This window comes from Rhinopithecus bieti, unplaced genomic scaffold, assembly GCF_001698545.2.
Source record: "Rhinopithecus bieti isolate Rb0 unplaced genomic scaffold, ASM169854v2 scaffold_13689, whole genome shotgun sequence".
In the NCBI taxonomy this organism is placed as follows: domain Eukaryota; kingdom Metazoa; phylum Chordata; class Mammalia; order Primates; family Cercopithecidae; genus Rhinopithecus; species Rhinopithecus bieti.
This window is the reverse complement of record NW_016808044.1, coordinates 320,608-342,918: the sequence shown is the minus strand read 5'-3', so window position 1 is coordinate 342,918 and position 22,311 is coordinate 320,608. Positions and strand designations below refer to the sequence as shown.

General features: G+C 37.1%; 1 protein-coding gene across 1 annotated transcript in view; it reads left to right on the top strand.

The window, feature by feature from the left end:
* ADAM2 (ADAM metallopeptidase domain 2) overlaps positions 1-22,311 on the top strand; it is a 103,626-nt gene that overhangs the window by 34,070 nt on the left and 47,245 nt on the right. Inside the window, exons 7-9 of the mRNA XM_017885343.1 lie at positions 20,254-20,329; positions 20,741-20,906; positions 21,946-22,027. Coding sequence (XP_017740832.1) covers positions 20,254-20,329; positions 20,741-20,906; positions 21,946-22,027 — 324 coding nt within the window. The remainder of the gene's footprint in view (positions 1-20,253; positions 20,330-20,740; positions 20,907-21,945; positions 22,028-22,311) is intronic.

Genomic DNA, 22,311 nt, shown 5'->3' with positions numbered 1-22,311 from the left:
TATAATATTTATAATATAATATATATAACTGTTTTGTTTTATTATGTGTCATACTTTGTTGAAAACTGGACATTTTTAATATAATACAGTTGGGCAATTCTGAATTCTGAAATCGTTGTTTCTGTTCTTCCATTGTTTGTTTGTTTAGTGCTTTGCTGGAGCAATTCTGAAGATTCTGCCTCTTTAGCAGTGTGTCATCACTGATGTCTTTGCATTTTTTTTTAACTCCGTTTTCATTTTTTGAGCCTGGATTCCTAGTGGTTGTCCTTGGTTTGGCATATCTTAGTGGTCAGTCAGTGACTGGTCAGAGTCTATGTTCCAACAACTTGAGAAAATAAAGCTTCCACTCTTTGTCAATGGATTTGCATTTGCGTTGGAAAAAGTATTCAATATCTAGGCAATTTTCACTCAGAGAAACTTTACTTTCTGTAGGACTTACTCCCATCTCCTCTACCAGTGAGTCAGCCATGAATTTGTGCATAGCTTGGCCCTTTCCAATTTCCCCTGAGCATGGATGCTACCTTGTATATACAAGGAATATTCCTGACTGCCATGACTATATGGGTGCTTTTGAGACCATTATGGCTGTTGTATTGTCCACAATTTCATGTTATGTTTCTGGCTAATCTTCTGGTCTGTTGCTTAAAATCATCAGTTTCACAATCTGTGTTTAGACGTGATGTTGGCCTTCCCTATTCATTTGCCACAGGTAACTATTGTTTTTGACAATGTACCTGAGCATGTGGACTCCCACCTGTCAGCTTCAAATCATGTCATTATACTTTAATAGGGAAACCATTAGATTCCTGGATTGAGCTGTTATGGTAGAATTGCCACAGGCTAGAGCTAGCGATGAAGATGGGAACAGCTCAGTTAAAATGCCACAGATTCCCATTATTATTATTATTATTATTATTATTATTTTACCATAGCATTAATAGTTTTTCTTTAATCAATTAGTCTTAAAGTTTTGTATTCCTTTGGTCATTTTACAGAGTCTTGAAATGATTTTTGACAATTTTGTCTTGTTTTATCTTTGTTTATTGTGCAAAGGATTTGCAGAGCTTATCGTTTTTGCCATTTCAGGAATCTCACTACATGTTCTAAGTTTATTTCTGTGAATTTGCTTTTCATTGTCTTTGTAAACTAGATATTTGTTATAAAACATTCTACTCCTTGTCATAGTCACCTTTAGATCCCCTAGTCATTTTTCTTGACCCATGCCTATCTGCCTAGGCATTTGACTGCCTCCTGTGCCTATCAAATCCTAATCCCCAATGTGATGGTATTAAGAGGAGGGATCTTTGAGAGGTGATTAGGTCATGAGGTCAAAGCCCTCATGAATGGGATTGATGTCTTTGTAAAACAGGACTAAAAAGGTTTGTTTGCCCCTTTCACTCTATGAGGACACAACTAGAAGGTACCATCTATGAGGAAATGAGCCCTCATCAGACACCAAATCTACCAGTGTCTTGATCTTGAATGTTCCAACCTCCAGAGTTGTGAGAAATAAATGTTTCTTTAAATAAGCTACTCAGCTTGTGATATTTTTGTTATAGCAACCTGAATGGACTAAGGCAATCATGATTGCTCCACACATCTCAAATTCAAGGAGTAGAGAAGAAGTGTACTCTAAGATACTGCAAGTACTTTAAGCAAGACATGTAAAGATATGAAATTTACCAGAATGCAAAATACCATGTATTCAGAAGCAAAAAAAAAAACTATTTGTAAATTTTACCATACTTATTTTTTACTGAAGTGTTCAGCATTTTGATGACTGTCCCATATTTTAATAATACTCATATCATAATTTTTTATAATTTTAATGTCAACATAAGTATTTCTTCCGGTGTCTTACTTTTTAATTCCCTGATTTCTCTACTTCAATAGTATTTCTCATCAACCTGCCTCAGCCACTGACTTTCATCATTATATATTATACCTGAGGATTACTATCATATTACTCTTCCCTACTCTTATATTCAAGCCTCTCAATCTTTGAATGCTCCCTCTTATATTTCTCTTTCCCATTTCCAGACTTTAATATTTTATGCCACCAAGACATTTATCCATCAATTCTACTATTTTTGCATTGTCCCTTTCCATGTACTCAGTTCTTCCATTGAAAATCACATATCCTCTGGTTTCATGATTACTGTCATTCCCCTACAAACACCTGCAACTCCCTTGCCATTTTCCCTTTAGCTTCCTCTCTGGAAAAACCTCAAACCTGGTTAAATACAAGTTGACAAATAATTTGTTCACAACTGCAATAAAGCAAACAATGATAGGGCATGTTCTCACTTTAGTTCCATAAATCCTGAAACGTCATTATGCTCTCCACTGTCTTGCCTTGCTGACTCATATTTCGCTGATAAAAGAAATCAGAAGAGAACATCCACAAACTCTTGTCACTTTCTCAAGCACTTAGCCTGGATATTTAATCATGTACTCTGTTTTCCTTGTCATTACCACGAATGAGATGGTGCTCCAGTCTAACACTAGAATTCCAAATGTGCACATTCACACTCAGCTCCTTAAGGATGTGGCTCTAACAATTCTTGTCCACATCAATTCTTATTAGTTCTTGGCCATCATCAAATAAGTATTCTCCCATATTAAAAACCAAACAAAATAAATAAACAAAGATAATCTTCCTTCTCTCCAGATAATATGTCAATGTTTTGCTTTCATTTATAACGCTCCTTAAAAGGGTCATCTGTATTTACTAATCCCAGTACCACTCCTAGTATCTTTTCAGTCTAGTCTTATTTTCACTTTGATTCTTATTTCTATCCCCAAAATTAATTTTGCTAAAGGACAACATTTCAGCTAACTGAGTTTTAGAGTTTGAATTGGCTTTTATCAGCAATTAATGAACTAGGCAACATCTAGTCTTCAAAATAGGAGTTCCAGGCATGGCAGAAAAGTCACCTTTTGTAAGGCAGCTTTATCAGAAACAAGGAAGAAGCATAGTGCAAAAAACATGGATTGTTTAACATGAGATCACTCTGCTTGTACGGGATAAAACAGAGGGAACGTCATTATATTGGCTCAGGTTGACTGGACACCTTTTGATTGGTTGCTGAGAATCCCCTATTTATTCTGAAAACTGGACCATTTAGGGATTTGGCTGTCATGTTTTCCTTGATTTCTCAGAAGGCCACATCTTGCAAGTAAACAACTTAAGTGTAGATGGTCATGTGGATTTATATTATGAATGACTCGTTTTGGGCCTGCCATGTTTTCTTTAACAGTTTCCACCTTTTGCCAGATTCCCAGTGATGCTGAGTGGTTTGATCAAAATTTAAGGCATTTGTGCCACTCTCAGTCATCATGATGCTGCAGTTTTTTATTTAGTCTCGGAGTGAAATATTCAAATCACAGTTTCAGGATCCATGGTTGATCTTTTCTGTTACTCTCAATCTTGTTCTAATTATAGAATTAGAGAGATCAACTGTGTGGGGGATAGCTGCAAGCAAGCATTAAGATTCATGAGAGGAGGCACGGCACTCCAGAGACTACTAGAATACCTACTAGCAAAACTGTATCCAATAATTGGTCATAATTCTTGATTACAGAGGTTCAATTTTTGACTCAAAGTCACCTTACGCCAAATCAACTAAAATAACAAAAGAAAAACAAAAGTTGATGGCTAGAAAAAATGATTTTTTTTTCTCTGAGTTCAGAGGGCAGTTAGTTGAAAAGATTTCCAGATCTGAGCTTAAAGCCTATTTTTTTCTGGCTTGCAGTTAGGATGTCCCTGGTTATAGCACCAGGAGCTTTGGTGAACTCTCTGAGTATCTTGTACATTGGGCACAAAGGTTTTCTCTTGAGATTTACATGAAGTTGTTCGGTTCCAGTTTGTAGGGGCTCCAATAATAAAGGTAGTTTTCGTTTTAGTGATTCCAAGTCAGAAAAGTGCAGAAAACTGGAGATGTGAGTGTGAAGGGTCACACACAGATATTGGAGGAAATGAGAAGAATTCAGGATTCAGGTCAGTTTATAGGTGAGTAACGAAACCTCAAAACAATGAACAGAGCTAGAATCTAATAATGAGGTCGGGGCGCAAGATGGCCTACTTGAAGCAGCGGCATTTGGAGGTTCCCATTGAAAAAAGCCATAAGAAGCATATGAATCCTTCAGCGGCAACTAAGGTATCCAGGTTCTTTCATCAAAATTGACTAGAAGGCTGGCATAACCCACGGAGAGAAGGAAGAGCAGTGTGGTGCAGCAGTCCACCTGAGAGCCACACGGGGAAGGGGAACCAAGGGAGGCAGTGAGTGAGCATGCATCCCACCTGGGGAAACTGTGCAACCTATGGATCCCACTTGTGAACCCACCCATGCCTCCAGGGCCTAGCATCCCAACCATGGAACAGGCAGATTCTTAGAGCCTTTCCGTTGGAATCTGCTTACGCCTACCTAACTCCTTAGGGAGGGGCGACCAGCACTGGCTGAGGCTGCCTGCTGTCTAAGCCATTTGAGCTCCTTGCGGGAGGGGCAGCAACCCAGCTCTGGGACTGCAACTGCTTACCATGCTGAGCTCGGGGTAAGGGCGGCAGCCATTTCTATAGCTCCAGGCTGCTCTTTCCCTGTGTTGGAGCCAGGAAGGCTGGATGGCTTGTTCCCAAGACTTGTCCCCACTGCCCAACACATTGGCTATGGCAGTCTGCGGCCAGCGTGCCTCTTTAGGTCTAATCCTCACCCATCCTCCTCAGTGGACAGGGCTTCCCTGTAGCATCTCTAATAACTCCAGCCAGAGACTCAGGGACAGAGCCCGGATCTCTGTGGGCCTGAGCCCCTAGGGTGGCCGCAGTCTCTGCGGAGCAGCAGACTTAGCCTCTCCTCCTGGTAGTTCTGAGGTATCTGAACAGCCCAGATGAATGGGTTTCACCCAGTAAAACACACCCTCTCCACCAAGGAACAAAGTGCTTCATTAAACAAGTCCTACTCCCCATGCCACCCAACCGGGTGAGATCTTCCAAGAGGGGTTGTCAGACCCTCTATAGAAGAGTAACCCTACTGGCACCATGTTGGTGCCCCTCAGGGTCAGAGGTCCAAGCAGAAGGAGCAGGCACTCATCTTGACTGCTTTCCAGCCTTCTTGAGTGACATCTCCATGCACAGGGCAAATCAGATGAATAGGGTCTGAAGTGATCCCCAGCATACTGCAGCAGCCCTACAGGAGAGGGACCTGACTATTGAAAGAAAAGCAAGCCAAAAGTGGCAACAATAGCATCAACAACAGCAACAACAAAAGGCCTCCACAAAACCTCATCCAAGGATCAGCAGCCTCAAAGACCGAAACTAGACAAACTCACAAATATGAGAAGGAATCAATGAAAAAATGCTGAAAACCCAAAAGCCCAGAGAGCCCCTTCTCCAAATGATCACAGTGTGTCTCCATCAAGGGCACAGAACTGGCACAGAGGATCAGATGGACAAATTGACAGAAGTAGGCTTCAGAAGATGGTTAATAAAAAACTATGATTAGCTAAAGGAGCATGTTTTAACCCAATGCAAAGAAGCTAATAACCTTGATAAAAGGTCAGAGGAATTGCTAACTAGAATAACCAGTTTAGAGAGGAACATAAATGACCTGATGGAACTAAAAAACACAGCATGAGAACTTCATGAAGCATACACAAGTATCAACAGCTGAACTGACCAAGCANAAATAACAAAAGAAAAACAAAAGTTGATGGCTAGAAAAAATGATTTTTTTTTCTCTGAGTTCAGAGGGCAGTTAGTTGAAAAGATTTCCAGATCTGAGCTTAAAGCCTATTTTTTTCTGGCTTGTAGTTAGGATGTCCCTGGTTATAGCACCAGGAGCTTTGGTGAACTCTCTGAGTATCTTGTACATTGGGCACAAAGGTTTTCTCTTGAGATTTACATGAAGTTGTTCGGTTCCAGTTTGTAGGGGCTCCAATAATAAAGGTAGTTTTCGTTTTTAGTGATTCCAAGTCAGAAAAGTGCAGAAAACTGGAGATGTGAGTGTGAAGGGTCACACACAGATATTGGAGGAAATGAGAAGAATTCAGGATTCAGGTCAGTTTATAGGTGAGTAACGAAACCTCAAAAACAATGAACAGAGCTAGAATCTAATAATGAGGTCGGGGCGCAAGATGGCCTACTTGAAGCAGCGGCATTTGGAGGTTCCCATTGAAAAAAGCCATAAGAAGCATATGAATCCTTCAGCGGCAACTAAGGTATCCAGGTTCTTTCATCAAAATTGACTAGAAGGCTGGCATAACCCACGGAGAGAAGGAAGAGCAGTGTGGTGCAGCAGTCCACCTGAGAGCCACACGGGGAAGGGGAACCAAGGGAGGCAGTGAGTGAGCATGCATCCCACCTGGGGAAACTGTGCAACCTATGGATCCCACTTGTGAACCCACCCATGCCTCCAGGGCCTAGCATCCCAACCATGGAACAGGCAGATTCTTAGAGCCTTTCCGTTGGAATCTGCTTACGCCTACCTAACTCCTTAGGGAGGGGCGACCAGCACTGGCTGAGGCTGCCTGCTGTCTAAGCCATTTGAGCTCCTTGCGGGAGGGGCAGCAACCCAGCTCTGGGACTGCAACTGCTTACCATGCTGAGCTCGGGGTAAGGGCGGCAGCCATTTCTATAGCTCCAGGCTGCTCTTTCCCTGTGTTGGAGCCAGGAAGGCTGGATGGCTTGTTCCCAAGACTTGTCCCCACTGCCCAACACATTGGCTATGGCAGTCTGCGGCCAGCGTGCCTCTTTAGGTCTAATCCTCACCCATCCTCCTCAGTGGACAGGGCTTCCCTGTAGCATCTCTAATAACTCCAGCCAGAGACTCAGGGACAGAGCCCGGATCTCTGTGGGCCTGAGCCCCTAGGGTGGCCGCAGTCTCTGCGGAGCAGCAGACTTAGCCTCTCCTCCTGGTAGTTCTGAGGTATCTGAACAGCCCAGATGAATGGGTTTCACCCAGTAAAACACACCCTCTCCACCAAGGAACAAAGTGCTTCATTAAACAAGTCCTACTCCCCATGCCACCCAACCGGGTGAGATCTTCCAAGAGGGGTTGTCAGACCCTCTATAGAAGAGTAACCCTACTGGCACCATGTTGGTGCCCCTCAGGGTCAGAGGTCCAAGCAGAAGGAGCAGGCACTCATCTTGACTGCTTTCCAGCCTTCTTGAGTGACATCTCCATGCACAGGGCAAATCAGATGAATAGGGTCTGAAGTGATCCCCCAGCATACTGCAGCAGCCCTACAGGAGAGGGACCTGACTATTGAAAGAAAAGCAAGCCAAAAGTGGCAACAATAGCATCAACAACAGCAACAACAAAAGGCCTCCACAAAAACCTCATCCAAGGATCAGCAGCCTCAAAGACCGAAACTAGACAAACTCACAAATATGAGAAGGAATCAATGAAAAAATGCTGAAAACCCAAAAGCCCAGAGAGCCCCTTCTCCAAATGATCACAGTGTGTCTCCATCAAGGGCACAGAACTGGCACAGAGGATCAGATGGACAAATTGACAGAAGTAGGCTTCAGAAGATGGTTAATAAAAAACTATGATTAGCTAAAGGAGCATGTTTTAACCCAATGCAAAGAAGTTAATAACCTTGATAAAAGGTCAGAGGAATTGCTAACTAGAATAACCAGTTTAGAGAGGAACATAAATGACCTGATGGAACTAAAAAACACAGCATGAGAACTTCATGAAGCATACACAAGTATCAACAGCTGAACTGACCAAGCAGAAGAAAGGATATAAGAGTTTGAAGACCACCTTACTTAAATAAGACATGCAGACAAGAACAGAGAAAAAAGAAAGAAAAGGAATGAACAAAGCCTTCAAAAAATATGAGACTTCAAAAAAAGACTAAACCTAAGATTGACTGGAGTATCAGAAGGAGATTGGGAGAATGGAAACAAGCTGAAAAACACACTTCAGTATATTATCCAGGAGAACTTCCTCAACCTAGCAAGACAGGCCAACATGCAAACTCAGGAAATACAGAGAACACCACTAAACTACTCCATGAGAAAATCAACTCCAAGACACATAATCATCAGATTCTCCAAGTTGAAATGGAGGAAAAACTGTTAAAGGCAGCCAGAGAGAAATATCAAGTCACCTACAAAGGGAAGCCCATCAGACTAACAGCAGACCTCTCAGCAGAAACTCTACAAGCCAGAAGAGATTGGGAGCCAATATTCAACATTCTTAAAGAAAAGAATTTTCAACCCAGAATTTCATATCCAGCCAAACTAATCTTCGTAAGTGAAGAAGAAATAAAAGCCTTTCTAGACAAGCAAATGCTGAGGGATTTCTTTACCACCAGGTCTGTCCTGCAAAAGCTCTTGAAGGAAGCACATAACATGGAAAGGAAAAACCAGTACCAACCACTGCAAAAACACACCAAAATATAGAGACCAATGGCACTACAAAGAAACTGCATCGACTAGTGTACAAAATAACCAAATAGCATCATGTGACAGGATCACATTCACACATAGCAATACTAACCTTAAATATAAATGAGCTAAATGCCCCAATTAAAAGCCACAGGCTGGCAAATTGGATAAGGAGTCGGGACCCATTGGTGTGCTGTACTCAGGATGCCCATCTTACTTGCAGAGACACACAGGCTCAAAATAAAGGGATGGGGGAAAATTTACCAAGCAAATGGAAGACAAAAAAAAAAAAAAAAAAAAAAAAAAAAAAAAAAAGCAGGGGTTGCACTGCTAGTCTCTGACAAAACAGACTTTAAACCAACAAAGATCAGAAAAAACAAAGAAGGACACAAATAAGGGTAAAGGGAACACTTTGACAAGAAGAGAAACTATTCTAAATATATATGTACCCAATACAGGAGCACCCAGGTTCATAAAGCAAGTTCTTAGAGAACTACAAAGAGACTTAGACACAATAATAGTGGGAGACTTTAACACCCCACTGTCAGTATTAGACAGATCAAAAGATAGAAAATTAACAAGGATATTCAGGAGCTGAACTCAGTTCTGGACCAAGTAGACCTAGTAGACATCTACAGAACTCTCTACCCTAAATCAACAGAATATGCATTCTTCGCAGTGCCACATGGAACTTATTCTAAAATCAACCACATAATTGGAAGTAAAACACTCCTCAGCAAATGCAAAAGAATTGAAATCATAACAGTCTCCCAGACCACAGTGCCATCAAGTTAGAACTCAGGATTAAGAAACTCACTCAAAACCACACAGTTTCATGAAAATTGAACAACCTGTTCCTGAATGACCACTGGGTAGATAATGAAATTAAGGCAGAGATCAAGAAGTTCTTGGAAACCAATAAGAACAAAGAGACAATGTAACAGAACCTCTGGAACACAGCTAAAGCTATGTTAACAGGAAAATTTACAGCACTAAATTCCCACATCAGAAAGCTAGGAAGGTCTCAAATTGACAGTCTAACATCACAGTTAAAAGAGCTAGAGAGGCAAGAGCAAAGTAATCCAAAAGCTCACAGAAGACAAGAAATAACTAGGTTCAGAGAAGAATTGAAGGAGAGAGAGAGATGAAAAACCCTCCAAAAAATCAACGAATCCAGGAACTGGTTTTTTGAAGAAAATTAACAAAATAGACTGCAAGCTAGACTAATCAAGAAGAAAAGAGAGAAGAACCAAATAGACATAGTAAAAAATGATAAAGGGCATATCACCACCGACCCCATGGAAATACAAACTACCATCAGAGAATACTATAAACACCTCTATGCAAATAAACTAGAAAATCTAGAAGAAATGGATAAGTTCCTGGATGCATACACCCTACCAAGACTAAATCAGGAAGATGTTTAGGCCAATATCCCTTATGACCATCAATGCAAAAATTCTCAATAAAATACTGGAGAACCAAATCCTGCAGCACATCAAAAAACGTATCCACCAAAATCAAGCCGGTTTCATCCCTGGGATGTAAGGTTGGTTCAACATACACACATCAATAAATGTAATCCATCATATAAACAGAACCAAAGACAAAAACCACATGATTACTTCACTAGATGCAGAATAGGCCTTTGATAAAATTCAACATCCCTTCATGTTAAAAACTCTCAATAAACTAGGTATTAATGGAATATATCTCAAAATGGTAAGAGCTATTTATGACAGACCCACAGCCAATATCATATTGAATGGGCAAGAGCTGGAAGCATTCCCTTTGAAAACTGGTACAAGACAAGGATGCCCTCTCTCACCACTCCTATTCAACATAGTATTGGAAGTTTTGGCCAGGGCCATCAGGCAAGAGAAAGAAATAAAATGTATTCAGATAGAAAGAGAGTAAGTGAAGTTGTCTGTTTGCAGATGACATAATTTTATATTTAGAAAACCCAATCACTCAGCCCAAAAACTTCTTCAACTGATAAGCAACTTCAGCAAAGTCTCAGGATATAAAATCAATGTGCAAAAATCACAAGCATTCCTTTACACCAACAACAGGCAAGCAGAGAGCCAAATCATAAATGGACTCCCATTTGCAATCACTACAAAGAAAATAAAATACGTAGGGATACAGCTAACAAGGAATGTGAAAGACCTCTTCAAAGAGAACTAAAAGTCAAGGAAATAAAAGAGGACACAAACAAATTGAAAACATTCCTTCCTCATTGATAGGAAGAATCAACATCATGAAAATGAACATACTGTCCAAAGTAATTTACAGATTCAATACTATTCCCATCAAATTACCATTGACATTATTCACAGAATCAGAAAAGCTATTTTAAATTTCATATGTAATGAAAGAAGACCCCATATAGCCAAGACAATCCTAAGCAAAAGAAGAAAGCTGGAGGCAACAAGCTACCTGACTTCAAACTATACTACAAGGCTACAGTAAGCAAAACAGCATGGTACTGGTACCAAAACAGACATACAGAACAATGGAACAGAACAGAGACCTCAGAATTAACACCACACATCTACAACCATCTGATCTTTGACAAACGTGACAAAACAAGAAATGGGGAAAGGATTCCCTATTCAGTAAATGGTGCTGGGAAAACTGGCTAGCCATAAGCAGAAAACTGAAACTGGACCCCTTCCTTACATCTTATACAACAATTAAGTTGGATTAAAGACTTAAATGTAAAACCCAAATCCATAAACACCCTAGAAAAAAACCTAGGCAATACCATTCAGGACATAGGCATGACTTCATGATGAAAACGCCAAAAGCAATCGCAGCAAAAGCCAGAATTGACACATAGGATCTAATTAAACTAAAGAGCTTCTGCACAGCAAAATAAACTATCATCAGAGTGAACAGGCAACATATAGAATGGGAGAAAATTTTTGCAATTTACTCATCTGACAAAAGTCTAATATCCAGAATTTACAAGGAGCTTAAACAAATTTATAAGAAGAAAAAAACACTATTAAAAAGTGGGCAAAGGATATGAACACACTTCTCAAAATAAGGCATTTATCTGGCCAACAAAAATATGAAAAAAAAAAACTCAACATCACTAATCATCAGAGAAATTCAAGTCAAAACTACAAAGAGATACTATGCCACACAAGTCAGAATGGTGATTATTANATAAAATCAATGTGCAAAAATCACAAGCATTCCTTTACACCAACAACAGGCAAGCAGAGAGCCAAATCATAAATGGACTCCCATTTGCAATCACTACAAAGAAAATAAAATACGTAGGGATACAGCTAACAAGGAATGTGAAAGACCTCTTCAAAGAGAACTAAAAGTCAAGGAAATAAAAGAGGACACAAACAAATTGAAAAACATTCCTTCCTCATTGATAGGAAGAATCAACATCATGAAAATGAACATACTGTCCAAAGTAATTTACAGATTCAATACTATTCCCATCAAATTACCATTGACATTATTCACAGAATCAGAAAAAGCTATTTTAAATTTCATATGTAATGAAAGAAGACCCCATATAGCCAAGACAATCCTAAGCAAAAAGAAGAAAGCTGGAGGCAACAAGCTACCTGACTTCAAACTATACTACAAGGCTACAGTAAGCAAAACAGCATGGTACTGGTACCAAAACAGACATACAGAACAATGGAACAGAACAGAGACCTCAGAATTAACACCACACATCTACAACCATCTGATCTTTGACAAACGTGACAAAAACAAGAAATGGGGAAAGGATTCCCTATTCAGTAAATGGTGCTGGGAAAACTGGCTAGCCATAAGCAGAAAACTGAAACTGGACCCCTTCCTTACATCTTATACAACAATTAAGTTGGATTAAAGACTTAAATGTAAAACCCAAATCCATAAACACCCTAGAAAAAAACCTAGGCAATACCATTCAGGACATAGGCATGACTTCATGATGAAAACGCCAAAAGCAATCGCAGCAAAAGCCAGAATTGACACATAGGATCTAATTAAACTAAAGAGCTTCTGCACAGCAAAATAAACTATCATCAGAGTGAACAGGCAACATATAGAATGGGAGAAAATTTTGCAATTTACTCATCTGACAAAAGTCTAATATCCAGAATTTACAAGGAGCTTAAACAAATTTATAAGAAGAAAAAAACACTATTAAAAGTGGGCAAAGGATATGAACACACTTCTCAAAATAAGGCATTTATCTGGCCAACAAAATATGAAAAAAAAAAACTCAACATCACTAATCATCAGAGAAATTCAAGTCAAAACTACAAAGAGATACTATGCCACACAAGTCAGAATGGTGATTATTAAAAAGTCAGGAAACAATAGATGATGGCGAGGCTGTGGAGAAATAGGAACACTTTTACACGTTGGTGGGAATGTAAATTAGTTCAGTTATTGTGGAAGACAGTATGGAGATTCCTTAAGGGCCTAGAACCCAAATCTCATTTGGGTTTGTTTGACCCAGCAATCTCATTACTGGATATATACCCAAAAGAATATAAACCATTCTACCCTTAAGTCACATACTCACGTATGTTTATCACAGCACTATTTACCATAGCAAAGACATGGATCTAACTCAAATGCCCATCAATAATAGACTGGATAAAGAAAACATGGTACATATACACCATGGAATAATGTTCTGCCTAAAAAAGGAATGAGACCGTGTCCTTTGCAGGGACATGGATGAAGCTGGAAGCCATCATCCTCAGCCAACTAGCACAGGAATGGAAAACTGAACACCGCATGTTCTCACTCATAAGTGGGAGCTAAACATTGAGAACACAAGGACACAGAGAGTGGAACAACATATACCAGGGCCTGTTTGGGGGTGGGGGCTGAGGAGAGAGCACTTAGAGAATGAGTCAATAGGTATAGCAAACCACCATGGCACACATATACCTATGTAACAAACCTGCACATTCTGCACATGTATCCCCCCCCACTTTTTTTTAGAAGAAAAAAGGGGAAAAAAAAGAATCTAATGAGAGTATATACTCTATTTCTGAAACAGGTTCTTTTTCTCTCTATAGCTTCCCTTGTTTCTATTAAAGATAAAGAAAGATCATTTGGTTTGCAGAATAAATCTAGTCTCATTAAACTTGGCCTAATTATTATAAAAGTGCAGTGAGAAACATGTGTTTCTTCACGGTACATTTTTTCTTGCTTATTTACAAATCCAAATATTTTAGCTTCTTTAAACCATATAAAACAAGATACCAAAAGTATATAAACTTTTTGAACCACAAAGTATCTGAGACAGGTACCAATGAATTTAGAAAGTTTATTTTGCCAAGGTTAAGAACATGCCTATAACAGCCTTAGGAGGTCCTGATGACTTGTGCAGTGGTGGTTGTGGTACAGCTTTCTTTTACGGATTTTAGGGAGACATAATACATCAGTTGATACATGTAAGATTTACATTGGTTCAATCTGGAAGGACAGTAAAAATTGAAGCAAGGTCTTCCAGGTGGTAGGTATAGTTAAAAATTTTCTGATTGTTAAATGGTTGAGTGCTTTCTATCAATAGAAAGAAATGTCTGGTTTCCAACTAAGAGTTGTGGAGACCAAGGTTTTGTCATGCAGATAGAGCCTCCAGGTAGCAGGCTTCAGAGAGAGCAGGTTGTAAATGTTTCTTATCAGACTATGGTCTGTGTTGTTGTTAATGCTTGTTGTCTATTCCTGAATTCCGAAAAGCAGGAGGGTATACTGAGGCATGTTTTACCCCCACCCCTCTTCCCATCATGGCCTGAACTTGTTTTTCAGGTCAACTTTGGAATGCTATGGCCAAGAGGAGGGGTCCATTCAGATGATTGGTGGCCTTAGAATTTTATTTTGAGTTTACAGCTTAAACATATGTTCAGAAATTAATGTTTCACCATTTACCTTATTTGAAAATGATCTAGATAGTCCATAATTATCTATTCTTCAACTTAACTTAGCAAAACTTTAAAAGTGTAAATTACCAACGATATTTAGGGATCTATTTTTTTTTAGTAGATAAAGTATAACACAAAACAAAGATATTCATCATTGAATCATTTTTCTTGTTTATGAATTGCATAATACAGAGATAACATGAGCTTATTATATTAGGAAACCTAAGTAGAACATGCCGACAACTCCAAAGACTTGTCTATTTTAAATAAACCAGCACGGTTTAGCTAACTTTTCATTCACTGAAGTTATCCACAAACAAGTGAACATGAAAAGCATTTGAGTTCATTCCCATATTTCTAGCAGTTTTAGAAATATTTCATTTATATAAACACTTATTTTCTTCAAGTTAATTAAATAGAGATCCTTAGCATATATTAATGTTGGCAATACCATTTGAAGATAGAAAAATACCCTGTATATATTACATACAAACATACATATATATTACAAGGCATACATCGACATACACAGAAGCAGATCCTGCAGTATTTAGTCTAAAATTTTAGCCATGTGCCTGATGCAGTGAAACACAAACCTCACTAGTTCATAAAAGCACATGCAAATCTGGATCAGAATTATATTTCTAGCTAATGGAACAAGATTACTCACCCAGATGGCTAAAACAGACTTTTAAGATTTTTTTATTTGCCACTTTTCCAATTGTCCCCGCCCTCTTCCTTTTTAGACAACAAATCTTCCAAATTTCCATTTCACTTCTGTATCAAACTACTTCTCTGACGAGGCTATTTCTGCCCATTGTTGGACATTATGGGCTGTATAGACTTTCCTTAGTCTGAGGAAATGTGACTTGGCAGACTTATGTCCCTCAAATAGAAATTCACTAGTTCGCAACCTATCAATCCTTATATTTTTATGTTCCCTCAATCAAATTGTAGCCCAAGTGAGGGCTTTACCAATAGATTTTGACACCACAGCACATGAGGCTCCCATATCAAGGAGTTGGGGAAACTTCTTTTGCCCTGACCGTTTTACCTACTCTTATGCAAAAGACTTTGAGTCCCTATCAGTGAGTTGAACCAAAGGACCCTTGTCCTTTTGTCAGTCTTTATTTATCTTGATTAACCTACCTGACCATTGCCTCAAGTGGTTACAAGTCAGGTTTCTCATTGTAATCTCTGCCTTCTAGCTTAAAAAATTCTCCCAATGGATAAATAGGGCAGACTTGTTTAACACTCTTTAATGTTAGGGAAGTTGCTAAGGTATCCCTTTGGTCCATCCATCCCTTGATAATGTTACATTAAGACTTTTGTTTTAACCCAATTAATGTCCATTTTATTCATTCCATTTCTTAATAACCATCTACAGATGGCTACCCTCATTTTGCATTTCTAAAGGGATGGCATTTAAGTATGATAAGGTAAAGAATTGACATTTAAAAGGCACAGAATGCAGACTTCATACCTAAATACTATCATCTGCTGAAATAAATAAGGGTGGGGGTAAAAGTCCATTAAGACAACATGATTGTGAAAAGCATCTTAAACCTAAATACAAGGCTTGCTATGTAGATTTAAGCCAATGCCTTTTCTCCAATGTAAGAGTTTCTATAATTTTAGTCCTGGCGCATGGAGGGAGGATTCCCTATACATGGAGATTTGATGCAACTTTTTCTTATGAAAAGGTCTCAAAATAACTGACTAGAGTTAGTCATTGTGCCATAAAGGCATATTTTGGTTGTATCAGTGTCTTCCCAACACAGTTTGTGTTTTTTAACTAGATTTCTGAATTCAGAGTTAAACCTATTATCACAGAGGGCAGAAAAAACATTTTCTGTGTCTGGGCTCAACATGCATAGACCAGAATGTTTTAAAAATAGTGCTTTTAGTCTTACCTTATAGTCAGAGCCTGGGTTCATTTTTTTTCTATTTATAAAATTGACTTGCAATCCTTTCACGAATTTTGTTTTGTTTTGTTTTGAGAAAATACTTTGGGGATGGTTTCTTGGGATTTTCTAGAACAGCGATGCCTTTAACCACTGCTCTGAGCTCAAGATCTTGACCAAGATATAAAGGTGGTTAAAGAAGCACGCCTGATTGATTTGAAGGCCTAATTTTACAAGGCATTTATCTACCTTTATTTTGTTCCTTGAGGAGAGAAGCCAACTAAGTGAAAAGATTAGTAGGCAGAGGAGGAAAGAGAGGGACAATAGGGGTTTCATCAGTCTTACAGTCTTTTGTAATGAATATTTTAGTGAAGTTGTTTTAGAATCCTGAGGTCTTATAGAAACTACTTCATAGCAATGAAAATAGATGTACCATTCTCTATGCCTAATTTGGGAGTGCTTATTTTCATGTGCACCTCTTAGATGGATGATTTTGTGCAATTGTAGCATTCCTCATAAAAGCCATTGCAATTCTAAATTATCTTTAGTAAGGTCTTATCATTTTTTTTGGAAGATATTTACAGCTTCCAGGAACATACATTTTGAGCATAAGAGAAGCAGGTATACCAGAAGATAGAGTACTGGATGCTTTAGAATGTAAAGATTCTATTCTTGTATTGTGTCTTGGGTTTCTTGGAGCTGAGGAAAAAAAAGCCCAAGATGATAGTGCTACACTGTTGTGTTGTATGATACTTTATAGTATTCTTCACTGAATGGAAATTTTTCTTGAAGCTGGCAAGTGGTAAGTACACTAGTGTCAAGCTAACCTCTTCTGTCACCAACTTATCCTAACACAGGAATCTTAGTTTTAGGTGGCAGACACTTTAACAGCTTTTAAGTGCTTGATCCATGCTCATCAGTCAAGTTGTGGCTCATCTCTGAGATTCCTTTGACCAATCTAGTCAATGATTTTCCTTACCTTTGCATATAAGACAAGAAACAAGAAGGGGAGAAACAAAATCCCTGTGAATGTGGCAGCAGCTATCCTTTACCTCTAAAGCTGCAGCCCTTTTCTGTCTGATGGATCACCACAAAACACCCAAAGGTCATATGCTTTGCTACAGCACAAAAGGACCTTGAACTGGAAAGCCAAAAGTATCAGGGAGCTCAACTAAGAGAGTAGAGCTGAAATTCAAGAGGAACTTACTGACAAATTCTGGGTTTGGTGAGGAAGACAGAGAAGTCTAAAGGAGCCAGCAGTCACCTCACCTGCATACCTCATGGGTTACAGGGATAGCCACAAGCCTCCTTCAGATACCATCTTCAAAGACTGTCAAAGAGCAGAATCCTGACAAGCTGAGTTTCAAAGATCTAACTGATTTTAAATATAATTCGTGAACCAGGCAGCACCCAGTAGACATAAGCTGTGTTAGGTAAATTTATCAGAAATGAGGAAATAGCAAGTGCAAAAACAGATTTGTTAGCATCAGGCTACATTCTTTATATGGGTTAAAGCAGAGAGGACTTTCTTATGCTAACTTAGGTTAACTGGGCCCCTTTTGATTGGTTACTGAGAATGTTCTGTTTTTTCGAAAACTGGCCTGCTTGGCTATTATCTCTCCCCTGATTCTTGAAAGGTCAGATATTTCAAGTAAACAATTTAGGTTTTAGTTTATTGACATGAAACTTATCATAAGTCACCCCATTCGAGGCCTTACATCCTTTTCTTTTTTTAAAAAAAGGTAACCGTTATAATTATATTTCAATATTTAGTTGTTAAAATCAAAGTTGAAAACTGTTCAGATGCATGGGATTTTCAAGTGGGGAGAACTCTGCTCTTTCTTTGGGTAAACTCTGTATCTTCATATTTTGTTGTGGGGAAAAGCACTATTAATAAAATATGTGGTTGGAGTGTTAATTGGGGACATTAAAATATTACATTTAATCTCTCTCTTTTCAGGAGTTGTTCCCTTTCAAAAGGCCCTTTACTATAACCTGCTTATAGTGGAGAGATGTACCACTGATCTCCTTGAAAAGAGGAGAAGATTTGGAAGTTCTAATTCCTTTTTTTGATGTTGTTTTAAAAGATTTATTGAAATGTAATTTACATTTTATGATGTTAAACTATTTGAAATGTAAAATTCCATGGCTTTTAGTATATTTACAGATGTGTGCAAACAATAACAACAATAATCTAATTTTAGAATATTCATGACCTTACGAAAAGACTTTGTATCCATTAGCAATTACTCCCAATCCCTCTGCCTCTACTTTCCTGTACCACAGGCCAAGCAATCACTAATTTATTTTCTGACTATACAGATTTTTCTGTTTTGCACATTTCGTTTAAATGGTATTGTACAATATGTAATGATTTATGACTTTACTTTTTCATTTACCTTAGTGATTTTTAGGTTTATATATGTTATGGCATAGATTAGTACTGTATTTCTTCTTACTATAAAATACTATCCTATTGTATCACAATTTGATTACCTATTCATTAGTTGATGGACATTTCACTTTTTCCACCTTTAAGCTATTATGAATAACGTTGCTGTAAACAGTTGTGTACAAGTTTTTGTGTGGCCATGCATTTTAATTCATATTGGGTAGGTGTGAAGAATGAGAACTGCAAATTGTTGGATTATAAGATAACTCCATTTCACGTTTGACAAACTGTCTTCAAAAATGATCGCTCCATTGTATATTTCCATCAGCATGCATAAGAATTCCAATTTCTTCACATCCTCACCAAGACTTGTTATTGTGTGTCTTTTGAATTACAGTGATTCTAATGGATGTGAATTTGTTTCTCATTCTGGTTTTGGTTTACAGTTCCCTAATATGCAATGAAGTTGAGAATATTTGCATTTGTGTATTATTCATTTGCATATCTTATTTGGAGAAATGTCTATTCACATTATTTGCACGTTTTAATTAGGTTGCCTTTTTGTTGTTTAGTTGTAAGTGTTGTTTATATATTCTATATACTAGATCTTTATGGGATATAATATTTTGCAAATATTTTTACTATGTCTGAAGGTTGTCTTTTTTTCTTGATGGTGTCATTTGAAGCATAAAGTTTTTAATTTTGAAAACAATATTTCTCCATTTGATTTTCTTGGATTCTTCTTCAAATATTAATTGACTATAAATATTAGAATCTATTTATGGGCACTCAATTTCACTGATCTGTAAATCTAATAAAAGGTCAGTAACAAATTGTCTTGGTTACTGTAGTTTATAGTTAGTTTTGAAATTGAGATATGTGGGTCCTCCAACTCTGTTCTTATTTAAAATTGTTATGGACATTCTGAATCATTTTCATTTTTCTACACTCTATTTCTGGATCATGTTCCATGGGCACTTAAAAAGAATGCATATTTTGCTGTTTTATAGTGAAATGTACTATAGATATTTATTGCCTTATAATTTTGTTATAGTCTTCAATATCTCTGTTGATTTTTTGTCCAGGTATTCTATTATTGAAAGCTGTTTACTTAAGTCTTTAAATATGACTGTTGAATTTTCTATTTCTCCCTTCAATTCTGTTGTTTTCTGCTTTGTGTAATTCTCTGGCTCTGTTTTTGGATGTATACATATTTATAACTTTTATATCTTCCTGATATACATCCCAGCTCTCTTATTATTGCTGTTTGTATGGTATATCTTTTAAGATCCTTTACTTTTACATGAACTGTATCTTCAAAAATGTGCTATGTCTCCTATAAACACATCTAAACATTACAGCTTAGAGCTAAACCTTTCTTTTAATAATTATTATAATTATTTTATTGATAGTAGAATTATACCTTTTTTATAATGTTTATAATTTTAAATTTCTATGGAAAAAATATAAATTCCAATTCATATTTTCAGTTTTTTTACTGAGCATATAGCATATCATTTGTATAAGAAAATAATGTCTAAAACTAACATGTTTGTAATTTAAATAATTTCTTACTTCACCAAATTGAATTTTAAATGAAACAATAACAATCATTAAACATTAAACAATATATATTTATATCTAAAAGATAATTATGTTTTACAGTATAATCATATGGGGTCTGGTACAACTGTTGTCACTCAAAAAATTTTCCAGTTGATTGGATTGACGAATGCTGTAAGTGTTTGCTTCTTAGTACTTTTGCACTTCTTGTGTTACTAAAACAATTTCTATACCTCCTTATAACACTACATGAAGCCACATGTTGTGTGGTGTTGGGGAAATTAAGTTTTATTTTAAATTCTACTTATCTGAAGTAGGAATAATAATAATTGTATGCACCTCGTTTGGTTACTGAAAGACTTAAATTACATGAAGCAGGGGGTATGGGGCTTCCTTAAATGCAAGCATTATAAAATCTCAAGTATTACTTTTTTATTAGTAACATTTTAAACTTACTAATATACTTTAAAAGATCAAATGCAGACTTACAGTTTAGTTGCTTAATATTTGTCATAAATTTGTTTTCAAACATATACATCTAATTTTTAAAACTGTGATGTTCAAACATATTTTGTGTTTTCTATTTTAGATTTTGTTTCACTTAATACTACAATTATTCTGTCTTCATTGGAGCTTTGGATAGATGAAAATAAAATTGCAACCACTGGCGATGCTAAAGAGTTATTACACACATTTTTAAGATGGAAAAGATCTTATCTTGTTTTACGTCCTCATGATGTGGCATTTTTACTTGTGTAAGCATATCTTGACATTATATAAAGTTTACCTGAAGAAAATGTATGCAATTTGACCCAGTATCTGACAGTTGATAAATGTGTATTAAAAAATCTATTTTTTCTTATATACACCATTTAAATATTTTCACAACATGGTTTTATAACAGAATTACTGATATCAATGTGTTTATTGGTTTGAAGTTAAAACTCACTTGTCAATCTTGTTCCCATATTACTTCTTTCCCAAGTGTATACCACCTTCTTGAATATCTCACACAATGCATAAAATTTTCACAATATCTATTCAGAGAAACATGGGAATTCTATAAACACAGTAATTCAGCCTTCTTGTTATGATTTGTTGTTATAAATTAAAAAGTAAGCAAAGAAATTGAAACACTATGTTTTAATATCTCTAATATATCTGCCTTGTGCTTAAGGTTTTAGTACGTTAAACTTCCTATTTAATAGACTCTGTTTTTCTTTTATCAATATTCAGAAGATATATGTATGTGTGTATATATGTATATATATCTATGTATATATATAGAGAGAGAGAGAGAGGCAGAGAGAGAGTTTTAAAGATTATACATGGAGTTTTAAACATTTTACTTTTTATCTTCTGTCCCCTAAATATAACATGCCTTTTTCATGTCTCTGGAAGGCTAATTTTGTCTGAATAACTAGAGACTTTTGTCCATAGAGTGATTCTGCTCATTAACCAGTTGCGTTACTTTAGCTTTTACTTTTAAGGAATTTTATTTATTTTATTATTTTTTGTTTTTTCCTTCAGTTTTCTGTTTTAGTTTTTTAAAATCTACATAAAATAAATCTTTGTTATGTTACAGAAATCCATATGAAAATACACTTTTCATTATTTGTTCTTAAAATCTATTTTATTGTTTTAAAAGAAGTAGAAAGATTTAGTCACATCTTGTGCTATGCTACATTAATGTTAGATGGAAATATTAATGATTATCATAAATGTAAAATTTGTCTTATAAAATCATATTAATTTTACAAAATTATGTGATTATGATCCCTTTTTAAACTTAAGTTACAGAGAAAAGTCAAATTATGTTGGTGCAACCTTTCAAGGGAAGATGTGTGATGCAAACTATGCAGGAGGAGTTCTTCTGGTATGGTATGGTTAATGTATAGAAAGTATGTTTGGGAGGCTGAGGCGGGCAGATCACCAGGTGAGGAGATGGAGACCATCCTGGCTAACACAGTGAAACCCCTTCTCTACTAAAAAATAAAAAATAAAAATTAGCCAGGCATGGTGGCAGGCGCCTGTAGTCCCAGCTACTCCATAGGCTGAGGCAGGAAAATGGAGTGAACCCGGGAGGCAGAGCTTGCAGTGAGCCGAGATCGCGCCACTGCACTCCAGCCTGGGCGACAGAGCGAGACTCTGTCTCAAAAA